Source organism: Betta splendens, chromosome 17 (assembly GCF_900634795.4).
Source record: "Betta splendens chromosome 17, fBetSpl5.4, whole genome shotgun sequence".
In the NCBI taxonomy this organism is placed as follows: domain Eukaryota; kingdom Metazoa; phylum Chordata; class Actinopteri; order Anabantiformes; family Osphronemidae; genus Betta; species Betta splendens.
The window spans coordinates 11,608,041-11,630,399 of NC_040897.2; the positions used below are offsets into that span (position 1 = coordinate 11,608,041).

Consider the following 22,359-nt stretch of genomic DNA (forward strand, 5'->3'; position numbering starts at 1 on the left):
ACTATAACTTTAAATCATGCTGGAACATGGAAAATGTATACAAAAACCCAGCAAATCCCTCTTCAGCATCACGACCCAGTGGCTCCAGCAGTTAGCATGTACACTGTTAAAAAGACCGTAGCATTAACAGTTTTTACTGTAAAAGGCAATGTAACAAAACACAGTTTCATTTACAGTAATGTGCTTTATACCACACAACCAAATAAAACTGTTTATCATATGGTACAGATTTGCCATCATATGTGGTTAACGGGCACCAACACATTCCTCTTAAACACAGTGTGCTTCCAAAATAAATCGAATAAATCTTGACCACTGTGGTGGACACAACTTAACTCTGCTCTGAGACATTGCTGCTTCTGCTGTCCTACTTTGATGAAAAGGAAGATGGGATGTTTTATTATGTGAAGGACACATGCCTGGCAGGGGAAGTTCAGATGGACCTAATTCACTTGACCCCAACGATCGTGTGGTGAGTTAACTTTTCTTCCTATGATTTGAGTCTCACTCACCTTGTTACATTAGCTTTGTTTTTTTACATAGCATTTTAAATAAATGATTTGGAATTAATGCTGTTCATTTCTTTATTTTCAAAGGTGCTTTTTCTCTATCAACCCAGAGAAGGGCACTAAAGTAAAGACAAGCACAGCCCGTCTTCACGTGATTCCTAGAGTTCTAACCTTGATCCAGGAACTTTCAGAGTGGCGTGATGTCTGAATATGCACAGTAAGGTGAATGTGTTCTGTCTGTTTTGCTTGCATAGTTGCAGAGCTAATTAGGCTTAACAAGCATTGGATTGATACAAATAAATTGATTAATTACTGAAATTGTTTGTGGTCACATTAACACTTAAGGTAATGTTTCTTGTGCACAGTGCATTGCTTTACAATGTTAAACATTCATTTAAAAGCTATACACTTTTTCATACTGAGAGATGAACTGTTCTCACACATTGTGACATTACTTGATAGAAGCATTAAGTCACATTCAATCAATACATTTTACAAGAAATGGAATTAATAAATTGCTACTTTAAGTTATATTTACAATTATTGCTGCAAAAAAGAGAGCTAAAGAGCTAAAATTTGCACAACACTGTGGTTAAAATACAGGGTTATAATAAAACTGTAAAATAGGGTGGTTTGCATATTATTTTCTACTGAAAATCTTGAATTTACAGGTTCAGAATGTATATTTTGTTGGTAAAATGTACAGCTTTTGTCGGAAAGCTGTTTTACGGAAAAAAACTGGCAGTTGTGGTTGTTTTTCTGTAAACATATCAACATGTTTTCTTTGTAATCAAGTTTACATGTTTTTTCTGTTGATATGTTTACTGATAAACTTGTTATTTTTCGAAAGTATTCTGGCAACCACAGCTGCCAGTTTTTTTCCGTTAAATATACAGATTTGTTTTTACAGTGTATACATGTAGTTACCTTTACATTAATAGCACCAGAAAGCTGAAGCGCTGACCTCCAGCAGAGTAAAGGTTTTTTTTCATACACTACGTTGAAGGTCTGTAACATTTTTTGCGTCACTGTCCTTGACACGTTTCCTGTTCTTGGTTGCTCCCTCTTTCATGGTGCTCAGTCCAACACAACAATGGAGCCTCTATGTGCACATAATTAGAAATGCACACGCATCAGTAGTGTGGCCCCGACCGTCAGCCAGAGTGCAGGCCGAGACTAAATGAGGTGGCCGCCAAGAGCCCCAGGGCCAAATAATGCAAACAAGCAGAGAAATGTGACAAGAAGAGTGAAAACCAGTTTCCATGCATCAGTAAATCACTGGCGAACATCATGATTTAGTGTGTGGGATTAAATTAAACAGAAAATCTGCACAGTCTGCATGTGACTATGACGTGAACCTGTTTTCTTCTAGTCATTCTCACCTCACCAACACATACGTCCTTTCTTTTCACTCGCTTCCATTAAAAATGCCAAAGGTTTTCTGAATCCGTGTGCTTTATCTCGGCTTTTTCATAAATCACTCACATTCTCCACATTCCTCCGCCGGTAACACCTCACAATTCAGTCCACTGTAATGTCACTCCACGAGCAGAGAGGCATGTTTCGAAGACGAGCCGGAGCAGCCCGAAAGTCCGATAAGAGGCAGAACTGCCTGTCAGAGTGGATGTGGCATGGTTTACCGGCACGGACGTGAGCACAGGCCACAGCAGACGGCTGAACCCGGTCCTTCTCTCAGAGGCGCTGAAAGTCACGTCACATATTGAAGTGAAACAGCGTGATGCCAGCACCTTAACCCACTTATTAACTTAAGGTCATAAGGACTGCAACCGAGAGCACACACAGCTCCCTTATCTGGGATTTACCAGCGCACGTATTGTCTCATTTATCTGTTTTAGCGCACGTTTGTATTCGGTTCCAGCAAAATCCAACAATGGCATGAATCAAAACAACAATGTGTTTTTTTATGACTAGCAATAAATGCAAATAGATGTTATGATCCTCATGTACAGATGAGTTAGGTTCTTATTGGACTCACAGGCACCTGCTTCCTCCTCTGCTGGTTGTTACAGGTTCATCATTTACACCTAACTCACTCCCGCTGATTTGAAAACCTCCCTCGTCCCATTTTGTAGCGCAGCTACGCTAAAATGTTTCCTGCAGTCTGCCAAGCATCCTTCCGGACATTAAGGAACTTATCAAACGCATCAGGTGAAATTGCATCACTGGGGAACCGGCATCACTGACAACCCTTGTAACGCATACACTTTGTTTATATGAAGCACTTACTGAGCGCGTGGCTCAGCAGCCTCAGGCTCAGAGGAGCTTGATGCCCATCAGGCTCAGCTGTACTTGTAGTAGCTTGATGCTCCAATGTGTGACTGGACTGAGTCCAAGAACTTACAGTAGACTAGTAATATAATATAGCACGGAATTGGATCATACTTTTGAATTTTTCACTTGAGATTTAAACTCTACTCTAAACAGGGAATTGTTGTATTTTGGTAAACAGATTGGTTCAGCAACTGGAATATATTTAAATATACTATAGTACTGCTGATGAAGAGTTTCTACACAAAATACACTGTATAAGTATATTGATGAAGATCATTATGTTCAAATGAAGCAGAACTGTGCAGGGGTCCAGAGGATATGTCATCATTCCGTACTGACAAACGTTCCTTATCTGCATCCTGTTCCTGGGCAGCAAACAGGAACATACAAAAACAGGGCTCTAGGTGTGTCCCAGGCAGAAATTTGATGGGATATAATGAAAGTCTAAGCAGGATTTTAATTATAAACCCCATTGCCCTTTCAGCTTCTGCAGCTTCTCCACTGAATTATGATATTTGGTGTCATGCATCCGCTGAACGTCGGATGTTCTCTGGAGCAGGTGGATGTGACGGACAGCAGACAATGAAAACAGCTGCGATTAAAACCAAGGGAGGCGAAGGTGACATCATGACATCATGACACGTCCGGTGAGAGACAGCTGCCCGTAAAGTACACCTAAGTGAAATACCTTTGAGCATCATGACGTCCTGAAGCAGCGGTTCGAGCGTCGATTTCAGGAATGTCTCAAACACTGAAGCCTTTCGGCTGCAGCACGAGCTCACGCGCTCATTATTCAAAGGTCAAACCACGTTTTCGCTCAGCCGCTATAGATGCTGAGCTGCATTTACTAATGCATCCTTTAGCTCCGGCGTTAGTCACAGCTAATACTGTAAGACCCACGTGCTGAGTCAGCGCCACCAAGTTCCAGATGCACTTGCAAAAGTTCAGAGTCAAGCGTTCAACTTTTTAAACTAAATGAAAAGTACAGACACCGATACGAGGAGCGACCGCAGAGAAAACAGAGAAAGCAAACACTGACATATCTCCACACTGGTCTGAGACCAGGTGCAGCAGCAGCTTGTTTCTCAAAGCAGAGCACATGTTTTTTATTTTTGCGCTCCTGAATTGTTACTGGTGTTTAAAATGTGACCGTGATTAACGCCACTTTATTTAAATTGAAGCTAAAAAACAGTGTTTTTTTGTACTTGTCCTGGATGTGATCAGTGTGGTTTTCTTGCAGCTTAAACACTTGTGTGTGGAGGAAAAGGTGGGACTTGAAATGACTCTTTGGGAGTTGTCTGGCTTCTTTCTGCCACTCCCTAATGCTTATTGTGGATTTATAGTGAAAGCACAGACCTAAATGCAACAAAACTATTCTAAATCCCACTGTATTTCACTTTAAAGCAAAACTTTTTTTCTGCCTGCGTAAAATACACACTGCAGCTATTTCTAACTCACAAAAGTCCAAAGACCAGAAAGTGGTGCACAGGGAGGTACAGGGAGAGGGGCAGGAGGACCAGGAGGGGAGGAGGGAGGGTGAGGGAGGGAGGGAGGCAGGGGAGGGGAGGGGAGGGAAGCGAGAGACCAGTCTTTTGGATTTCTCATTAATTCAGTGTGGCCCTCTCTTTCAGCTTTTTTTAAGCCCGCCCACTGACCATTATCAGCCCAGGCCTTATATATGCAGCCTGGTGTTGTTTGTGAGTACACACACTTGACAGAGACCCAGCTCAAGCCCCCACCAGGCAACCCCACCATGAGAGAATTCAAGAGCAAGAACTTCTGGAGGGCCGTGCTGGCCGAGCTGGTCGGCATGACCTTCTTCATCTTCCTCAGCCTCTCTGCGGCCATTGGGAACAAGACCAACGCCAACCCAGACCAGGAGGTGAAGGTGTCGCTGGCGTTCGGCCTGGCCATCGCCACGCTGGCCCAGAGTTTGGGCCACATCAGCGGGGCCCACCTGAACCCCGCCGTCACCCTGGGGATGCTCGTCAGCTGCCAGATCAGCGCCCTCAAGGCCGTCATGTACATCATTGCTCAGATGCTCGGGTCGGCGCTGGCCAGCGGCATCGTCTACGGCACCCGTCCGAGCGGCAACGACAGACTGGGCCTGAACACCGTGAGTACCAGCTTTTCATGCCCCGCGGGTCTTTAGCTACTCACAGCTGACTCCGTTCCAAACGGAGGCGTGGGGTTTTCGGGTCAGTTTGCGTCAGGTTAGTCGGACGTTCTGTCTTTGCTTAGGACTAAATCATGTTGACAGATGTAGCACACGCTCGCTGCACTGCTGCAGCGGAAAGCAGCTGAAGATAAAGCCTGATGCATGAAATCCTTAATCTTTATTCATCTGTCTGGTGAGATTAAAAAGATAAGATTGGTCTCAGAGTTTATTTATTATATAATTTGAACTGTAAAGAATACACTGTTTTCCATATAATACTACTACTACTACTACTACTACTACTACTACTACTACTACTAATAATAATAATAATAATAATAATAATAATAATAATAATAATAATAATAATAATAATAATAATAATAATAATAATAATGGTCTGGATGGGAAGCTGTTCAGCTAAATGGCCCATGCTGACAGGTGGTGGTGTTTTGAATTGCTCCTGCAGCTTTCTGCTGGTGTGACTCCCAGCCAAGGCGTGGGCATCGAGCTCCTGGCAACCTTCCAGCTGGTGCTGTGTGTCCTTGCAGTCACTGATAAAAGGCGGCGTGATGTCACCGGCTCCGCGCCCCTGGCCATCGGCCTCTCTGTGTGCCTGGGACACCTGGCAGCTGTAAGTGGCCCCTTCCCGCCGCCGTGAACGCGCACCGCACCGCGCCGCCGCACGCTCACGCCTCGCTTCTCTCCGCAGATCAGCTACACGGGCTGCGGCATCAACCCCGCTCGCTCCTTTGGGCCCGCTTTGATCCTGAGCGAATTTGACAGCCACTGGGTGAGTGCAAAAGGGCAGAGGGTTTCTGCGTGCACATTATATGTCAAGCTCAAATAGTCCAGAGGCTCCATAGGAGACAGATTAATCCATAACTCGTGAATCAGTCACAGCATTCCTATTGTTTGACATCATCCCACCTGAGGAACATCCCAGGATTCTCGTTCCTGAGGCCGGATCAATAGGCAGCGACTGACTGTTATCTGTCGCAGGTGTACTGGGTGGGGCCCGTGTGCGGCGGCATCGCGGCCGCCCTCATCTACGACTTCCTGCTCGCCCCCAAGTTCGACGACTTCCCCGAGCGCATGAAGGTGCTGCTCAGCGGCCCCGTGGGCGACTACGACGTCAACGGCGGCAACGACACCACGACCGTGGAGATGACGTCGAAATAACCCGGCCGCCCGGCGGCGGCGCGCATGTGTATACGCCTGTACAATGAAAAGCAAAAGCAAGCTCCTAGGTTTAGTGAAGGATGTCGGCTCCTGCGCTTTCGGTGGGTCAGTTAGTGCCTATGCTAATTCACTCCTTTGTTTGACCTCATGCACAATTGTTATCCAAAATGCTGCTCACACACAGGGGTCAGTGTGGCGCCCGGCGTGACGGAGCAGTGTGTCTTATGTCAGTATTGTTTGTTGAGCCATTATTGTGTATACGTGTTTCTATCACTTGTTATTTCTAGGTTTTATATTATATGTACACTTTTTTAAGTAAATAAACAATGTTGTTGACAAGTGTGTTTTATTTATAATTCAGTGTCCTAAAAAGCCCACATATTACTGATAGCGCTGTCTGCACCAATACTTTATAAATGATATAACCTAAAGTTTGTTTACTGAAATATGTATCAGGACTGAGCTAAACAGATTCACGCCTGGGCAGATAAACACAGAGAGGCCTCCGGGCACAGGCTGCTGGGCCCCTTCAGTCTCCACCCTCCCATATCCAGATATGCAGCGCGCAGTTTGTTTGCTCCCTGCTGTCACGAGCTCTGACCAGAAAGACAAAACGCGGGGAGAACCACGCACGGACCCACAAATAACATGCATAATTTAAAAGGAGACGTGGTCTGGGTTTCGTTCGTCACGTTTACGTTCGGTCACCGTCGGCCCGTCTCGTCCCACAAACACCGGCCGCCTGTGCTGCCGCCTTTTTTTGCGGTAAAAAAAGCACAGACAACAATGCGAGAACGTTTGGTTTCCTGAAACTGAGACATAAAATTGGAACATTATTACAGCTAAAGTCTCAGCATCATTCTGGCATCTGATAAGCTTGTAGCTCGTGGCGCTGTTACTCAACCTGCACTTCCTGAAGCGTTTAGACGACTCCGACCACATCACTATCTGTCTGTGCGGCCGCTGAACCTAAAGCTGCTGACCTCAGCTTCATACACCTGCTCTGTGGCCTGAACCTGAGGAGCTACAGGCCCAATCGAACTCCAGGGCAGCAGGTCAAACGGAAGGTCGGGGTTTTTAAAAATACTGTTTCATGAGGTCACTGGATGAATACTGCCTTTCAGGAAACAACTGTTTGAATGAATATTAGCTCTCAATGTTAACGAGGCCTTAAAGTGTTTGCCCTGGCACACAGCCTGTTTTCAAGGAAGTAGCAGTTTTCCAGGAATTTTCTTTATTGGTTGGCTTCGCTTCCTTCCCCCGTCTGAGCACGTTACATCACAGAGACGTGTTATATTAAAATACTGCTTAAAATGTATTAAATAATAACGCCTCACTCGTTTTTCCTCGAACGGCGCATCTATAATGTTCATAGCAGCTGCACTGCTCCGTCTGTCTGTTTATAAGATAATCCACTGTCCCCTACAACAACACATGATGTCATGGTGGGTGGCGACTTTACATGAACAGTTCTGAGAATTATGTGATTAGGAGCCTTATTAAAGGCAAAACTAGCAGAGCTCAGTCAGAGAAGAGGAACTGTGCTGTGGACTGGACTCAGGCCCGGATTAACTGCTCGACCCGAGCAAATCAATCAGAACTGGACATGGTTTTGTTATTACTCACGAGGAGGGACACAGTTTGAAGTAGTAAGTACTACATATTAATTATCATTTACACCACGGTAATAAATCCTCCGAGGTTCCTCAGAACAGCGTTTAGATGTTTGCACGTCTCTTGAAGTCTTTGTTAAAACAACATTAGGTGCAGTGGGATTTCATCCATCACAGCCAGCTGATCACAGCCTGGAGGTGGTGCCGGGGCGGAGGAGGAGCTTATGAGTCACAGAATTGTGTGCCAGCAGAAAAGAATGTGACTTATCAATTAAAGCGGACCGAGGTGTTTCTGCCTGCACGAAGAGAGAACGCTGCCAGTGTTTCTCACCTCCTCTCTTCTGCTCTGCTGTTACTGGCGTCTCATATGTGCAGCGTGGTTTCATTTCATTCAACGAGGGAATGCATTGGAGCAGTGTCCGGTCTGGATGTGGTGCTGCCAGAATGGGGAGTCCATTGAAACACATGTGAGTTCCAGGACACTCATCCTGGTTTGTTCCATGAAAGTCCTTCAACTCATGGAGACTGTTGGTCTCTGAAATAAACATGACGAAACAAATAATAATAATAGTAGATATAACAAGTAAAGATAATGAAAAGTCACTAGGCAATAAGCAAATTAACGGATACACGGATATGGAACAGCACAAGTGGTTAAATCACGCTTCTCCTTTAAGACCACAAATAAAGCATGCAGCAGTTTAATTCAAGGATCCACTAGTGACAGTGGAAATCACAGTGTGTGTGTGTGTGTGTGGGGGGGGGGGTCTACAGGCTGCTTGTTTAACGTCTCAGGCGAGGAGCGGCCTGACCTTCCAACCTGTCAACGCTTTCAAACACAAAACTCCAACTGGAGGCTTTTCTTGCTCACAATTCATGAGCTCCTTTCTCCTCCACAGCAGCATGTGACTGATTTCAACCTGAAAGCAAGAGTCAAGCTCAGCGTGGAGTGAGCCCTGAGAGCGGAAGTGAGCCATTTACAAGGACTTCTGCAAAGTGTGAACTCTAAACTGTGTGCTTCACAGATGGCGATCGAATGTTAGCTAAAAAACACTCCGTTTGGTTTTTAATCATCAAATCAAAAAGCTGTTTGTGTCTGACCAACATGAAGCTTGAACAGAGACTCCCCAGTGTTTGATTCCTCATTTACCGAATAAATCCGTTTTCATGGAACTCTCTGACGTCCAGTAAATAAACCAGTGCTCTTTTCCCTCTGATGTGATTTGCAGATCAGCTACTCAGGATGTGGCATCAACGGACTTGGTGCCGTCTTGGCTGCAGTTACACAGAAGCCCGTTGACGATCGGGCTGCAAATAAGACATTTTGCAGGTGTCGGGCACGTGCGTCACTTGTATTAAAATAGTAACGTGTCTGTCCTGCGATTGTTTTCAGGTGCAGTGGAAAGGACCAGTGAGTGCTGGGACGATGGCAGCGAGTCTGACCTCCTGATTATCCTTTGGCACCGGGAGGAGAGTCGCTCTAACGTGGCCCCGCAGCCGAGCAGCTACTTCCAGGGATGAATCACACAGAGGCCGATGTAAATACTGCAGTCACTTAAGGCCGTTTGTGCAGATGCCAGATGTGTGTGCGCTGCATCCTGGCTCACATGCTTAGTGCTATTGTACTGTAAGTGAATATGCATGTAAACAGCCCCCTGGGATCAAGGAGGCGAGCAGCCGCCCCGACAGGTCAAGCACTCAAACGATAGGATCTGGGGAAGAGAGGACAGCGGACGGTTTCGTTTTTAATCACAGCGAGTGACAGTAAATCATCTTTTATCGATTGTTCAACGCTTTGATGACGCTCCGGTGTTTCTCTTGGCTAAAACTGCCCTTTTTCCTCCCCGCTGCAGTACATTACATCGCTGCACAGTAAATCACCGCTACAGGTGGCGGCTACACAAGTGTCACGTAAAGGTGAAGCTCATCACCTCGATTTTGATTTGATGCATTTTCCTGAGGCCTACACAGTAAAGGGTCACAGAAAGGTCACGATGTGATTATTCCAAGCGGTTACAAGGATCTCAATCGTGCGTCCCACGTTGTTCTGCTCTCCTACAACCGCTGTGGTGAAACAACACGAGGATGTGGATCAGGTAATTGCACATCAAAAGAACTTCATATTCTTTGTTTAAAAAAAAAAAAAAAAACGCGTCATTAGACATTGTGGAGATCATGGAGATTTCCTGTTTGGCTGTCTCACAGGAATGTCGTTCCTCCATCTTCACACACATCCTGTTTTGTGGTTTTGTATTGGACGCTGTGGTTGGTTGCACATCCTCTCGCCGAGGGCTCCCATTACCCTGCGCCGCGTGAGAGACGGCGCAGGCGACGCCGCCTCCCGCGAGGGAGTAAAGATGTGCAGCTGCGTTGTCTGCTGCTTCCACAACCAGGTTCAGCAAACGCCCGTGAGCAGGTGCAATCACAGATTGAACATATTTGTTGGAATACGACTGGAATCTGCCAGTCTGCTTTCCCTCCTCTCTCATGAAGACGAGACAGCTGTCAGGTCTCTCCCGCTCGGAATAAGAGGCGACGCTGGTAGAATCTCAGAGGGCACTCGTGACAGCGGCCAGTCTAAACTCTTCTTCCTTTGTGTGTGTAACCTAGAAGGTCAGCGCATTGTGTTTTGCCTCTTGTTTTGAAGTTCGTCCCCAACAACACGGACAATGCTCTTTTTGTTGTCCCGCGGCCATTTGTCTGAGAGTGTCCTTCATCGGGGCTCTTTGGCTCGCACGTTGGACTCGATTGTTCCATGATTTGGCATCGGACGCCGTTCGGTGGTTCTCTCATTATTTTTGTCTTGACAAAATAAACAACTTGGAAATGAGTCTGTGGTGAGAAATGTACTATATTATCACAAAACCTAATTAGATTTTTACCTGTTTCTTCTTCCGCTTCCTATTTATTTTAATACAATCGAGCATTTTCTTGTCAATATCCCATACAGTGTCTTTATCAACAGTTCTTATGGGTTTTAATCCTAATGACAACATAACATTTGACATTTTTGTTGTCAGGCCCTTAAGGAGCCACACTATTTGACGCTGGGCCCCTATCAGCAACGTGATGGTTGCACTACTTTCTACGCTCACTCACACTCTGTGCTTCTCGTCGGTTTTGGCAAAGGTTCAATAACCGCTGTGTCAGTGTGGTGGGGCACAGTTAGCGATCCGCTGAGCTGTGTGCAAAACAGAGCAGGAAAAAAAAAGCTGCCAATCAAAACAGGGAGCTGAAATGTTCACGTCCCCTTTTATGCGACAACTACACTCACACTGGTGTGAAGAAAACCATTCCTCTGCTCTTTTACTGGTCTTCATTTTCAAGGCTCTGGGGTTTTTCTTTGAACGTCAGCACAAATGTGCTCCGCTGACATTAACACCTAGAGGAGGAGGCGGAAGGTGAATGGTCCCACCGGCGCAAATGATATCAGGGTCCTGACCCATGAAACTCCTGGTAAACAAAGATCAACACTGACTGAGGTTCACTTTGTTCTGCCACTGTTAAAACCACAGAATGGGCTTTCTACTATTTGTATTAATCACAAACTGTATTTTTGATTATATTTGTTTACACCAGTAACATATAAAGTAAGAAATATGCTGAATATACAATATTTTCCAGGGAACACACAGGACTGAAATTAGTGTCACGACACTATAGTGCACACACAAATGAACAAACGTCTAGCTGGAGTGGAAATTTACCACAACCGTCTGAGTGGACGAATAGTCACTAAGTTCAAGTCAATGAGCCAATGCCAAACTTTTCTTAATGGCTTTTCTGTGTTGAGACAAACACAAGGTCACACTGTCCTTGACCTTTGACAACAAGATGAATGCAGTTCAACTTTGGGTGAGTGGACATTCCTTTAAGGCACATAAATATGAATGGAACGGAGCCAGAAATTATGGGTTTATCCTGGAGACGAACTGGACCTTTGTGCCAACTTTGAAAAGAAAATCCCTGAAGGCGTTTCTGGATCATCTTGTGTACGGGAAAAAACAAACATTTGGTCACACACATTGATTTTAGCAGTTGACCACTAAAATCAAACATGGATTATTTTAAGTCCAAGTTACTATTATGACAAATTTGAAAGAAAAATCACTTCTAGACTTTTTTACAACACTGGAACAAAGCAAAAACATAATGCATTCAGTCACAGCTGTAAACGATGCAGAGGCATCCTTTTATTTTGTTTATTTTCTAAAGGTCTAAAATGTTCCTGTTTCAGTTATTAATTATTGCACAAATGGTGCTGTGTGTGTTTTTAAGACTAACAGTTAATAAGTCAAAGAGTAACTTTCCTTCCTCATAAAACTTTTAAAAATCTATCAAGTGACCACAATGGTACGTTGTATAATCATCTGGAAACTTACTGGTATCCAATAGAACAAAACCTAACACCGCCGATTAGTTTCTAATGGTCGCTCATGTCCGCTCGTCTCACAAATAATGTGCAACACTGTCGCCTTGTGGTTCACAATGAATTTAGCCTAAAAGTGGAAGAGTCACAGTCAATGTCGTGCTGCTGTAATAATGAGTTGCTAGCAAATGAAAAGTAGCATGCATATAACAATAAAGTATGTTTATATAAATGTTCTTGCTGTATTCTAAGCATTTAATTTTTAATATCCCTTTGGTAAAACAAAACTATTCCGATACGTTATTTGATTCTATCTTTTATTAAACGTTTTAAAATATTTGCACATCTTCCTTGTCCACAGCGTAACTCGTGCCTACTGGGTGTTCCTGAACGCATCCCGACGTAGTCATACCGGAATAACTTCTTCATCACTTCCGGTTGCGTGTGCGTAAAGATGTCGCCGTCCTTGTTTAATTTTATCGACGCTAGAGACAAATTTGTGGTGAGAAGTCGTTAAATTGCATTTCTATCTTTAAAACGAATGTTGTATTGTTATGAAATTTCGAGCAAGTTTTCAGATTTCTTACTGCCTTTTAAGGCTTTGCGCTTTCCCAGCAGTTAGCAAATGCTAAGCTAACACAAGCGGTAGCTAAGTGGCGTAATAATAATTGTCTTTCTTTGCTTCTTTCGCGCACCAGGATTCTGCAAAATGTGCACTCACCGGTAAAAGCAGCAAACCTTTGACACATACGTTCCACCAGATTCCCGGAAAGTAAGAAGTGTCTGCTTATTTGCTTATGCTAGCTATCTGTAATAACCCATCTGTAACGCTCTTTAATTTTCCAACGTTACAGTGAGACAGAGAAGAAGACCACCCTAGACCAGGCATTGAGGGGCGTTCTTGGTGATCAGATTGTACGAAATTGCTTTGTTTTTTACTTCAAATTGTTTCACTTGCTTCCAGTATTCTGTTGAAAGCCTAAAGCAGATGTTTTTGTCTACAGGACCAGAAGAAGGCGACCTGTGATGACTACCTGTCTCTCATCTACCTGAGTATAGATGCTGTTACAGAAGGTCTGTTATGAAAGTATTATTTCGTGCATTAACAGTGAATTGTCTATTTCTGTTGAAAAATGTAATGAATCAGGACATTATTTTTCATATTTTTTTTCAGTCCTTCAGTCCTGATTAAACTGCTAGCATAAGAACACTGTTATTTCTAGGATCCTCTTGCAGCATCCAAAGCTGTGGTGGTCAAGGTCTGTCTGTTTTGTTTGCACATTGTTTGTGTAGGCATCTGCTCTGCTACGACACCGTTCCTGCTGCTGGGAGATGTACTGGACTGCCTTCCTCTTGACCAGTGTGACAAAATATTCTCTTTTGTTGAAGAGAAAGTCTCCACCTGGAAATCGGTAAATGGACGTAGTCTCTGAGTTGAGACAGTTTAAGTACTTGTAGCATGATGACATAATACAGATAATTTGAGAACTGTGCATGTTTTCTTTCTTCTATTTGTAGAACTCCTTTTACACCGCTGGGAAGAACTACTTGTTGAGGATGTGTAACGGTAAATACAATATTTATACTTCTCAATGGCCTGTTTATGTAATGTTTTTATATTTAAGGCATGGCTGTATGTAAAATATCTTTCCATCTGCATAGATCTTCTAAGACGTCTGTCAAAGTCTCAGAATACTGTATTCTGTGGGCGAATCCAGCTTTTCCTAGCACGCCTTTTCCCTCTGTCTGAGAAATCAGGTAAGAACAGCAACATTAGTGTAACCCTTGACTGAATTAAGCAAGATTGTCATAAGTGCAGTGTTTTATCTTCTCTTATGGACATGCTGATCTGTTCGTTTGTCCTAGGCCTCAATCTACAGAGTCAGTTTAATCTGGACAATATAACAGTGTTCAATAAAAATGAGCAAGAAAGCACTCTGGGACAAAAGGTAAAGTGTTTATACGTGCTAATAATTGTTAGCATTTAATGTAAACAACTCAGCTTCATATTGTGTTGTGTTCTGTGTTCATAGCACACAGAAGAAAAAGAAGAAAATATGGAGGTGGAGGAAGGAGAAATGGGTGAAGATGATGCTCCTGCACCATGGTAAAGTCTATTCTTGATCTAAAATACCATGCTTGTTCACGTTAAGTACACTGGTTGTGGCTGCTTCTAAAAAAAAAATAAAAAAATGAATATGTTTTTTTTCCAGTTCCATTCCAATTGACTACAACTTGTACAGAAAATTTTGGACACTGCAGGACTATTTCAGAAACCCTGTGCAGTGCTACGATAAGTTCTCTTGGATGACATTCCTTAAGGTAACGCGCAGGAGCAGATGGGCCTTGGTTTCTGTGCTCTCACTTGATCAGTAAAAACATCCACGTAAATTTGAGGCAAATATTGGCAAAAACTGTTAATGTGTAAAATCTGTTTTGTTCTTTAAAGTACTCAGATGAGACCTTGGCAGTATTTAAGAGCTACAAACTGGATGACATGCAGGCCTCTAAGAGGAAACTGGAGGAGCTGAGAATGTCTGATGGAGAGCACGTCTACTTTGCCAAGTTCCTCACTAGTGAGAAGGTAAGATAAATACTTTTTAGATAGTTACCAATGAATTTTTAAACATGCTATAAATATGAAAATAATTTAAAGACATTACATGTAATACAGGTATTGTGTGTGTCTAAAAGAGTCAGTTTTTCTTTAGGTACAAATACAAGTATAATCTACTTCAACATATCTTCATGTCTCATGTCTACAGCTGATGGACTTGCAGCTCAGCGATGGCAACTTCAGACGACACATACTCCTGCAGTACCTCATCCTCTTCCAGTACCTGAAGGGCCAGGTCAAATTCAAAAGGTGAAGATCACATATGGCTTAAAGATGAAGTGAACGTCAAACCAGCTGCCATTTGTATAATATTTAAAGTTTTTATTTTGTATTAAGTTTTTTTATTCTTCAGTTCCAGCTGTGCTTTGAATGATGACCAAGCTACATGGATTGAAGAAACAACTAAACTAGTTTATCAGGTATGTGTTAATAGAATTTTTGCCATGTAAACAAGAAAATAAATCAGAAAATAAATATTTCCACTTGATCTTTATATTCTGACTGTCTAGTAGAGTGAAGTGTATACTTTACTTCATTCCTTAAATGTTCTAGCTGCTGAAAGAAATCCCTCCTGATGGAGACAAGTTTGCCACCATGGTTGAGGTACGTTATGTATAAGGTAGTAGTCAGTCAATGCTGTTACATATATTTTCTCAGCTTATGTGTTCTAAAGTTCTAGTGACTCTAGGAATGTTTATTGTTTTTGACAGCATATCCTCGACACAGAGGAGAACTGGAACGGCTGGAAAAATGAGGGGTGTCCAAGTTTTGTGAAAGAAAGGTTGCATGGTTTTCCTAATACATGACACTTTAAATTTTTATAGTTCTGATTCATTTTTGAAAAAAACTAATGCCAGACAAAATGACCCTTCTCTTGTTAACAGGACAGTTGATGACAAGCCTAAAAGACCAACCAGGAAAAGACAAGCACCTGAAGACTTTCTTGGAAAGGGACCAGACCGCAAGATCTTCATGGGAAAGTGAGTGAACCCTTCACCCTTTAACTGAACTCAGCTTGTCTGCTTTGTGTCCGTTTTGTTAATCTTTAATATCATCATCATTCTTCATTCTTTATTCAGTAATGTGGAGTGAACAATGTGTGGATTCTTTTCATAATTTCTTCTCTCATGTATTTTGTTAGTGATGAATTGACTCGACTGTGGAACCTGAACCAAGATAATATGGAAGCCTGCAAGTCAGACAGCAGGTCAGTTCTACACCGATGATGGTCATACGTGATAAAGAAGCTGCCAGTTTGTTTTCTGTGCATTTCGACACCTGTTTTTACCTTTTTTTTTCAGAGAGTTTATGCCCTCCCTTGATGAATTCTTTGCAGAGGCCATTGAACAAGCTGACCCCGCAAACATGGTGGAGGATGAGTATAAGTAAGTTGGTTTAACTTTTATCAATCGCTTTGCATTTTTATAAATCCATTGTTTCATTCTCAGTATGTGTTTTAAAATGACAGGGTTGTGCGAAACCCAAACTATGGCTGGCGTGCTCTGAGGCTTCTCTCCAGAAGAAGTCCACACTTCTTTCAGCCAACTAATCAGAAGTTCAAGAGCCTGGCTGACTACCTAGACAGCATGGTCAGCAAACTGGCCAAAGAACTGCCCGTAAGCTCTGCTGTCTTTATTCTTATGAAAGTCATGCTTGTTGGCCACAGATACCGGAACAAAACTCTAAATGCTCATTTCTTTTCTTCATGCAGAAGGACATTCCCTCTGAAGAGATCAAGACCGGAGAAGAGGACGACGACGATAATGGAGATAACCTTCTCAAAGAAAGCAATGATAGTAAGTCAGAGTCCCTCATTTCACAAATAACCTATGATGCAGCTAGTTTTAGTTAATCTCAAACTGTGTCCATTGTTTTTTAGGTCCAAGCATACAGAGCAAACTTGTGACAAATCAGCAGATGGATGATATTGCAGCCAAACTTGGTGCTCAGTGGAAGAGCCTGGCTTCTCATTTGGAAATGAAAGCAGCAGAGTTGCGGGAGATTGAATCAGACAGTGAAGATGTTGACATGCAGGCTAAACTGCTGCTTGTCGCCTGGCAGGACAGAGAGGGAACACAAGCCACTGTGGATAATTTGGTCACAGCACTGAATGCTGCAGGATTCTCCCAGATTGCAGACAGCCTCAGTGAGGCTTAAAATAACTTGTTACCGTTGCAGGCTTTTCACACCGAAACATATTTTGTATGTAGTTCAATTGAAAGAATTTTTTCACCATTAGAAAATTCAATAAATGTTTTCTTATTCAACGTTTGTCAATTATCAACACAAAAGACAAAGTGTTTGGTATAAGTTTATTTTCACCACCTATGAGAAGCGATCAGTCAATAACTTATTACAGTGTTGATGGTTACATCTTACACATTGTGGCAGGGTGATCAGGAACCTGCACGGAGAAACTAAGTGGAGCAAAGCATCTTAAGGGTATGGATGACAGTCTTCAGTGTCAGCAAGAACAATGTTAAAGGCTTGTTGAGTAAACCATCATGACTGAATCTCAAGTCTTTTAACTGCACTTAATTCACAAAGACTAAACCAGTTCCCCACACTGCCCCCCCCCCAAAAAAAAACCTTTAACTATAAGGATCTGTCAATTCATCAGAACAATCCCAGGAAAAGATGCAAGCCAAGCACTTAAGAAAAGACCTGAGATTGAGTCCAAATTTCCCAGAGAGCCAACCGGTGAACAAGGCCAAGTCTTTACAGTGTTCAGTGAAAATCTGAGAAAGTACAAACCAGTACATGAGGGACAACAGCTCAGATAGGCAGTTTTATACAAGATGAATAAATGACTCGAGTTGTGAAATGTTTCGCTTCAATGATATGAGCACCTTTTCAAAGGTTTTAAAAAAATATACAATGTGTATAAAACATTTAATGAAACTGCAGAGCGAGACTCAAAAACCTCTTTCAAGGATCCAGTCCAGCAAGTGCCTTGTTGTTCCTGTAATTTCAGCCCACTATGGTTCAATATTTAACACTTGACAGAATTTGTTTTACAAGCATTTGTGTTGGTTACAAAACAAAAAAAAATAAGGTAATCAAATCTTTAAAGACACCTGTTTTATTGCACATCTATGCAGACAGTGCTTGGAAATGGCAATTTGTTTGTGTCGAATGTCATCTTTGATGTACAGGAAATCTGCCACAGCTACTGTTCCTCTTCAAGTATTTCTAGCCGCCGGGGGCCATACAGTAGAACATAGGCTATATGCCAGTCTCCGCCACCAGACAGCCGCAGGATGTCCTCTGGAGACACCACACTCACCTTATCGTCATCAAACTTAACCCACTCATCTATTGAAGAAAGAATCAAATATTACATTTCTGAAAACTCACAATTTGACTTTATTGTGATTAAATCAATTTAAAACATACTCATATTGAATAGGATACAGAATTAAAACATCTGGTTACCTTCTTTCCTTTTGACCCATCCCACATAATGGCCTGATGAGCTTGAGCGGCCCTGATGTGTTAAGACTGCTTGCAGGTCATAGTAGCCACTGTTGTTGGAACCGAGATCTGTCAGGTGAAATAAAAAAGGCCGTTCAACTACAACAGATTAAATGTTAAATACTAATGCTCTGCTACATATACCACCGGCTAAGATGCAGGGGTGACAACTATGTTTTAGCAGCATTTCTCTCATCATAATATCCCTTTAAAGTGTCTCAACATACCATCTGGGAATGAGAAAGGATCATATTTCACTTCTTTTGCGGCATCTGGCTTCTTCGGCAACTAACGCAAAAAAAAAAAAAAGAAGTGAGAAATGTGCATTTCTGGAGAGGAAGCTTTTCTAACACTAAATAATGAAGTGATAAATGTGTTATACCTTTTGCTGCTGTTTCTCCAACTTCTTGTCCTCAACATCCTTGAACTTGGACCTGATTGGCAGCATCTTCTCCTGGAGCTCCGCAGTGCACAACTCATAGACATCCAGCATGAGTGGGAACTTGACATCCTTCAAAGTGACAGTATAGTTCAACAGCCAATTACAGTGAACCCAGGGAAAACCCTAAATAAAATGTTTGAGCCAAGACAAACCTTGAGGACTTTTGCATTGACAGACTCCTTCTCTTTGTAGAAAAATCGGACCATTTGGACAGTCAAATAGGCAGGGAGACGGCTGAGTTTTGACTAGTTGTGGAAAAATGGATAAGCAAAAACTGCTTATTTCAGTAGACAGGACTGATGGAAATTATATGGACTAGTACTTACAGATTTAATATACAGGGCATTTCTTTCCAGGGATGGAGACATTTTTGTGATTTCCTCCTGCAGTCTCTGGAGACACAGAAACCACAATTCAATTCACTTCAACAAAATGCATTTTGTGCTAATAGTATAAACACTCCAATTCTGATGCGTACCAGCCTTAGTCCTGTAGCCAAGTATTTGACTTCTTGGTTTATGAAGCAGCTGAGCTGGAGCTGGCTTTCCTTGCCTTTGATTGGCTCCTCCTCCTCAGATTCTGTGCATTTCATGCTAAACAGGGAAGTCAAGAAAAACTAACAGAATGATACCATGCTGCAGAGACCCGTGCTTTAATGTGTGTCTTTTTTAACACAAACATTGCACTAAAGACTGCTCTTACACCCTAAAAGCAATGAACCATCAAGAAAGACACGGCAAGGATACGCAGTTTCAAATTCTACACCAAAATATTGGTCGATCAAGTTTTTCTTTGTTGAGGCTGATGCAGCTCCACTTTCAGACTCAGCCTAAAAGAGAGAAAGACAACAGTGTTAAGTGTCTTCAACTTCAAGTCAATGTTTCATATGTTGTCATCATAAAAACAGTAAAGGTTAACAAAGAACTTAACCTCCATTGGAGTTTCTGGCTCCAGAGGCTCCAACTTCTGCTGGAGAACTCTCATCATCTGCAGCCAGCACTCATTTGCATCCTAACAGAATATAAAAATAGTGTATTATATAAGAATATGTATGGTGTAACTGGATCATTTAAATGAAGTTGAAGACCCAGTTTCCCACCTGCTGGAGATACTGTCCTTGTTCCCCCTTCTCAGCAAACTGTGGGAAAGCCATGTGAAGGAACTGCAGCAAAATAATAGGTGGGAGGCTGGACGAGGTCTTGTCCATGGTTTCATATAAGTCACGAAGGGCTAGGAATTCAAATATGTACACAAATTACTTTTCCATGCAATAATAAGTGCCTATTATAGCTTGCATTATTTCACTGTTCCTCTCACCTGCTGTGATGTATTGTGATGGTGCATTTGCCCCTGAAGATCGCAGAGCACCCGAGTACCTGCAGACAAAAATATATATATTTTTAAAAACCGAGATACTTTACTTCCAAATATTTTGGAAAGATGCTAAAATCGTGTTAAGCCAATTTACCTTCTGAGCGCAGTTCTAAGCTCAGGCACAGAGCGCAGACATTGCACGGTGGCATTCATATAACAGGTGTTGCCTAAGTTTGTTAATCCACAAGGCAGCTCCATCTGGAATTGACAAACCAGGATAATATATAATATCAGTATAGGTATGCCAGCCCAGAAAGCAACAACCATTTTTGTTTGAGGCGTAGTGATAATTATGAGGCTTACTCACCGCTGAGGCCAGCTGCTCCTCAGTCATGTCCTCCACAAACATAGGCCGGACAGCAGGCTCCTCAGGCAGGGCATCTGCTGAGCCCATCATCAGCAGAGTCATTCCCTATGAAAAAAGTAACAGTAAGATGGAATTCACCACACTGCATTTTAAATGTGTTTAGTAATAGACTTATAAATGAAGAACTACTGCCTATATTTGGAAAAACGCATAGAGAGCAAATATACTCACATTTTTCAGTTTAATGTTCCCCCACTCATCATCCTACGATTGAGATGAAACATAGTTTAGAATAAGGTCTATTTCTTCAGTTTTAAATCTCTCAGTAACACTACCAGTTTCAATTCCTCCTACTCCTACTGAAAACAAATATTTTATAATCATCACAAAGTCTTTATCATTAAATGATGTGGCATTTGTTTGTTTTTGTACAATAATGGAAGTCTATGGGGTCTAATCAGTTAATGGGAGTTTGGCTAGAGAATCTAGTCATTTCTGGTGTTGATCTTTCTGTAGCATTGCTTGACAAGAAGAAATATACAGGTGAGTGCGGCCATATTTAACACAAGAAAAGCGCCTGGCCTTTCAGAGCCAAGTCCATCAGTACCTTCAGAGTGCCTCCCTTCACCATGACCTTCTGTCTGTCTGGCTGAACGCCTGTCAACGCAAAGAGCTGAGCCTTAAAAACCATGGGAGGTTCCTCTGTGTTCAGCTCCACTGCATCAAACTTCTCTTTTCCCCATTTCACATTTACTGAGGAAAAAAAAAGAGCAGAAAAGGCACATAGCGTTCAGAACGAGCGTAACGTATTAATGAAAATACCATGTATGACACAGCATCTAGCCAGGTCCAGTAGTGTTACCATGGCAGCCAAGCCTCCCGTCGAGCTAAAACACCAATATACAGTAGTCTTTACTCCAGCGCAATGTGATTTGTTAAAATGTCAACTTAATGTTCTTGGCAAATGCAGTAAAGGATTTAACTGTACACTCATGCTATATCTAGCTTGGTTAGCAATGCTATGTGCTACTGAAACGCGCGAGTAAGTTATTTACACAAACGAATGAAATCAGCCACAGAAGTAGCTGGCAGCGTCAGGGGAACAGTTAATGTGTCCGGCTTTTACTTAAAAATATTGGATTTCAATACCGGTTTGAAACTTGGCTACTTGACGCTAGTTGTAACCTGGCTAACATAGCTAGCAGGCACTTAGCTTTAGGTCTCTGGCAACGTACTGACAGTTAGCGGCGCCCGCACCATCCTGTGATATTGCTAACAAAGAGCAACGCAGTTATATTACTATGAAGGTCTATACTCAGTCCTGGCTCAAGCCCGATTTTAAAAATAACTCCCACTAGTGACCTCAAGGCTGCCAAACTACCTACTAGCATGCTAACTTCACATCATGCTAAAGCTAGGCAAGCTAGCAAGCTAATGCAACTTACGATGCCAGACAAAACGCGTGGGTATTTGTACTTTCACATGCTTTGTTGTGGCAGTAAACGTGTCTTAATAATATGAGTCCATACCTGTAAACACCGGCATATTTGGCAACGTTTTACTTTCTCAGCTCTTAATTTTTCTTGCTCTAATCCACAGGAGCGCGAAGGAAGAGTTGGCTAGTTCTCAGTCTGAACTTCATTCAAACAGAATGACGCTGCAACAACACGCTGGGAACTTATCGATGCGCTCTGGCATCTACTAAGCACCCGGCTGCTGGCAGCGCACCCACACTCCGGCAGCAGGAAACCCGAAGGCTACGCACGTTAATTGCACTATTCACTGTAGTGAATCCACAGCACTCAGAAAATGACACCACTTGAGTCTGTATATTCTGTTAACTATGCATCAAGTCTCTTGATAAAATCCCCTCCACCCTTTTTGTTCAGTGTGCAAATGTATTAACATTTAACATTAAATTTGTAATTAAACACTGATTTATTATAAATAGGTAATACGTTCTGAATTATTCTGAAGTACAGTAATACTGAACTGCAGACTACTGATATCCTAATATAAGGA

The 22,359-nt window shown here is 42.5% G+C and overlaps 3 protein-coding genes across 3 annotated transcripts; 2 read left to right on the forward strand and 1 right to left on the reverse strand.

Annotated features, from left to right (window-relative positions):
- The first annotated feature begins 4,464 nt into the window (after window positions 1-4,464).
- On the forward strand, window positions 4,465-6,480 carry LOC114845057 (aquaporin-1-like). The gene is made up of 4 exons (XM_029132841.2): window positions 4,465-4,917; window positions 5,429-5,593; window positions 5,672-5,752; window positions 5,962-6,480. The coding sequence occupies exons 1-4, from the start codon at window positions 4,480-4,482 to the stop codon at window positions 6,139-6,141; spliced, it is 864 nt and encodes a 287-aa protein (XP_028988674.1). The 5' UTR covers window positions 4,465-4,479; the 3' UTR covers window positions 6,142-6,480.
- A 5,993-nt stretch (window positions 6,481-12,473) lies between these two features.
- Window positions 12,474-17,007, forward strand: thoc1 (THO complex 1). Its single transcript, XM_029132213.3, has 21 exons — window positions 12,474-12,625; window positions 12,822-12,895; window positions 12,978-13,038; window positions 13,128-13,197; window positions 13,417-13,535; window positions 13,642-13,690; window positions 13,786-13,881; window positions 13,990-14,072; window positions 14,157-14,230; window positions 14,337-14,445; window positions 14,573-14,707; window positions 14,889-14,989; window positions 15,093-15,159; window positions 15,293-15,343; window positions 15,451-15,521; window positions 15,625-15,720; window positions 15,882-15,947; window positions 16,042-16,125; window positions 16,209-16,356; window positions 16,452-16,536; window positions 16,620-17,007. Exons 1-21 carry the CDS (start codon window positions 12,578-12,580, stop codon window positions 16,895-16,897), a joined length of 1,965 nt encoding a protein of 654 aa, XP_028988046.1. The 5' UTR covers window positions 12,474-12,577; the 3' UTR covers window positions 16,898-17,007.
- A 31-nt stretch (window positions 17,008-17,038) lies between these two features.
- Window positions 17,039-22,110, reverse strand: usp14 (ubiquitin specific peptidase 14 (tRNA-guanine transglycosylase)). The gene is made up of 16 exons (XM_029132214.3): window positions 21,867-22,110; window positions 20,945-21,090; window positions 20,569-20,601; window positions 20,338-20,442; window positions 20,125-20,228; window positions 19,974-20,032; window positions 19,756-19,886; window positions 19,587-19,667; window positions 19,403-19,485; window positions 19,135-19,249; window positions 18,983-19,048; window positions 18,809-18,901; window positions 18,597-18,725; window positions 18,442-18,502; window positions 18,176-18,283; window positions 17,039-18,055 (listed from the first exon to the last, which is right to left on the reverse strand). Exons 1-16 carry the CDS (start codon window positions 21,880-21,882, stop codon window positions 17,910-17,912), a joined length of 1,476 nt encoding a protein of 491 aa, XP_028988047.1. The 5' UTR covers window positions 21,883-22,110; the 3' UTR covers window positions 17,039-17,909.
- Between the last annotated feature and the right edge of the window lie 249 nt (window positions 22,111-22,359).

Coding starts and splice junctions, on each gene's coding strand:
- LOC114845057 (XM_029132841.2), top strand. CDS start 4,480: ATGCAGCCTGGTGTTGTTTGTGAGTACACACACTTGACAGAGACCCAG. Junction 4,918..5,428: donor ACAGACTGGGCCTGAACACC/GTGAGTACCAGC, acceptor TTGCTCCTGCAG/CTTTCTGCTGGTGTGACTCC. Junction 5,594..5,671: donor GCCTGGGACACCTGGCAGCT/GTAAGTGGCCCC, acceptor TTCTCTCCGCAG/ATCAGCTACACGGGCTGCGG.
- usp14 (XM_029132214.3), bottom strand. Junction 20,033..20,124: donor CTTAGAACTGCGCTCAGAAG/GTAAATTGGCTT, acceptor TTTTGTCTGCAG/GTACTCGGGTGCTCTGCGAT. Junction 18,056..18,175: donor ATGGGTCAAAAGGAAAGAAG/GTAACCAGATGT, acceptor TTTCTTCAATAG/ATGAGTGGGTTAAGTTTGAT.
- thoc1 (XM_029132213.3), top strand. CDS start 12,578: ATGTCGCCGTCCTTGTTTAATTTTATCGACGCTAGAGACAAATTTGTG. Junction 12,896..12,977: donor TTCCACCAGATTCCCGGAAA/GTAAGAAGTGTC, acceptor CCAACGTTACAG/TGAGACAGAGAAGAAGACCA. Junction 13,691..13,785: donor CTTGTTGAGGATGTGTAACG/GTAAATACAATA, acceptor CCATCTGCATAG/ATCTTCTAAGACGTCTGTCA.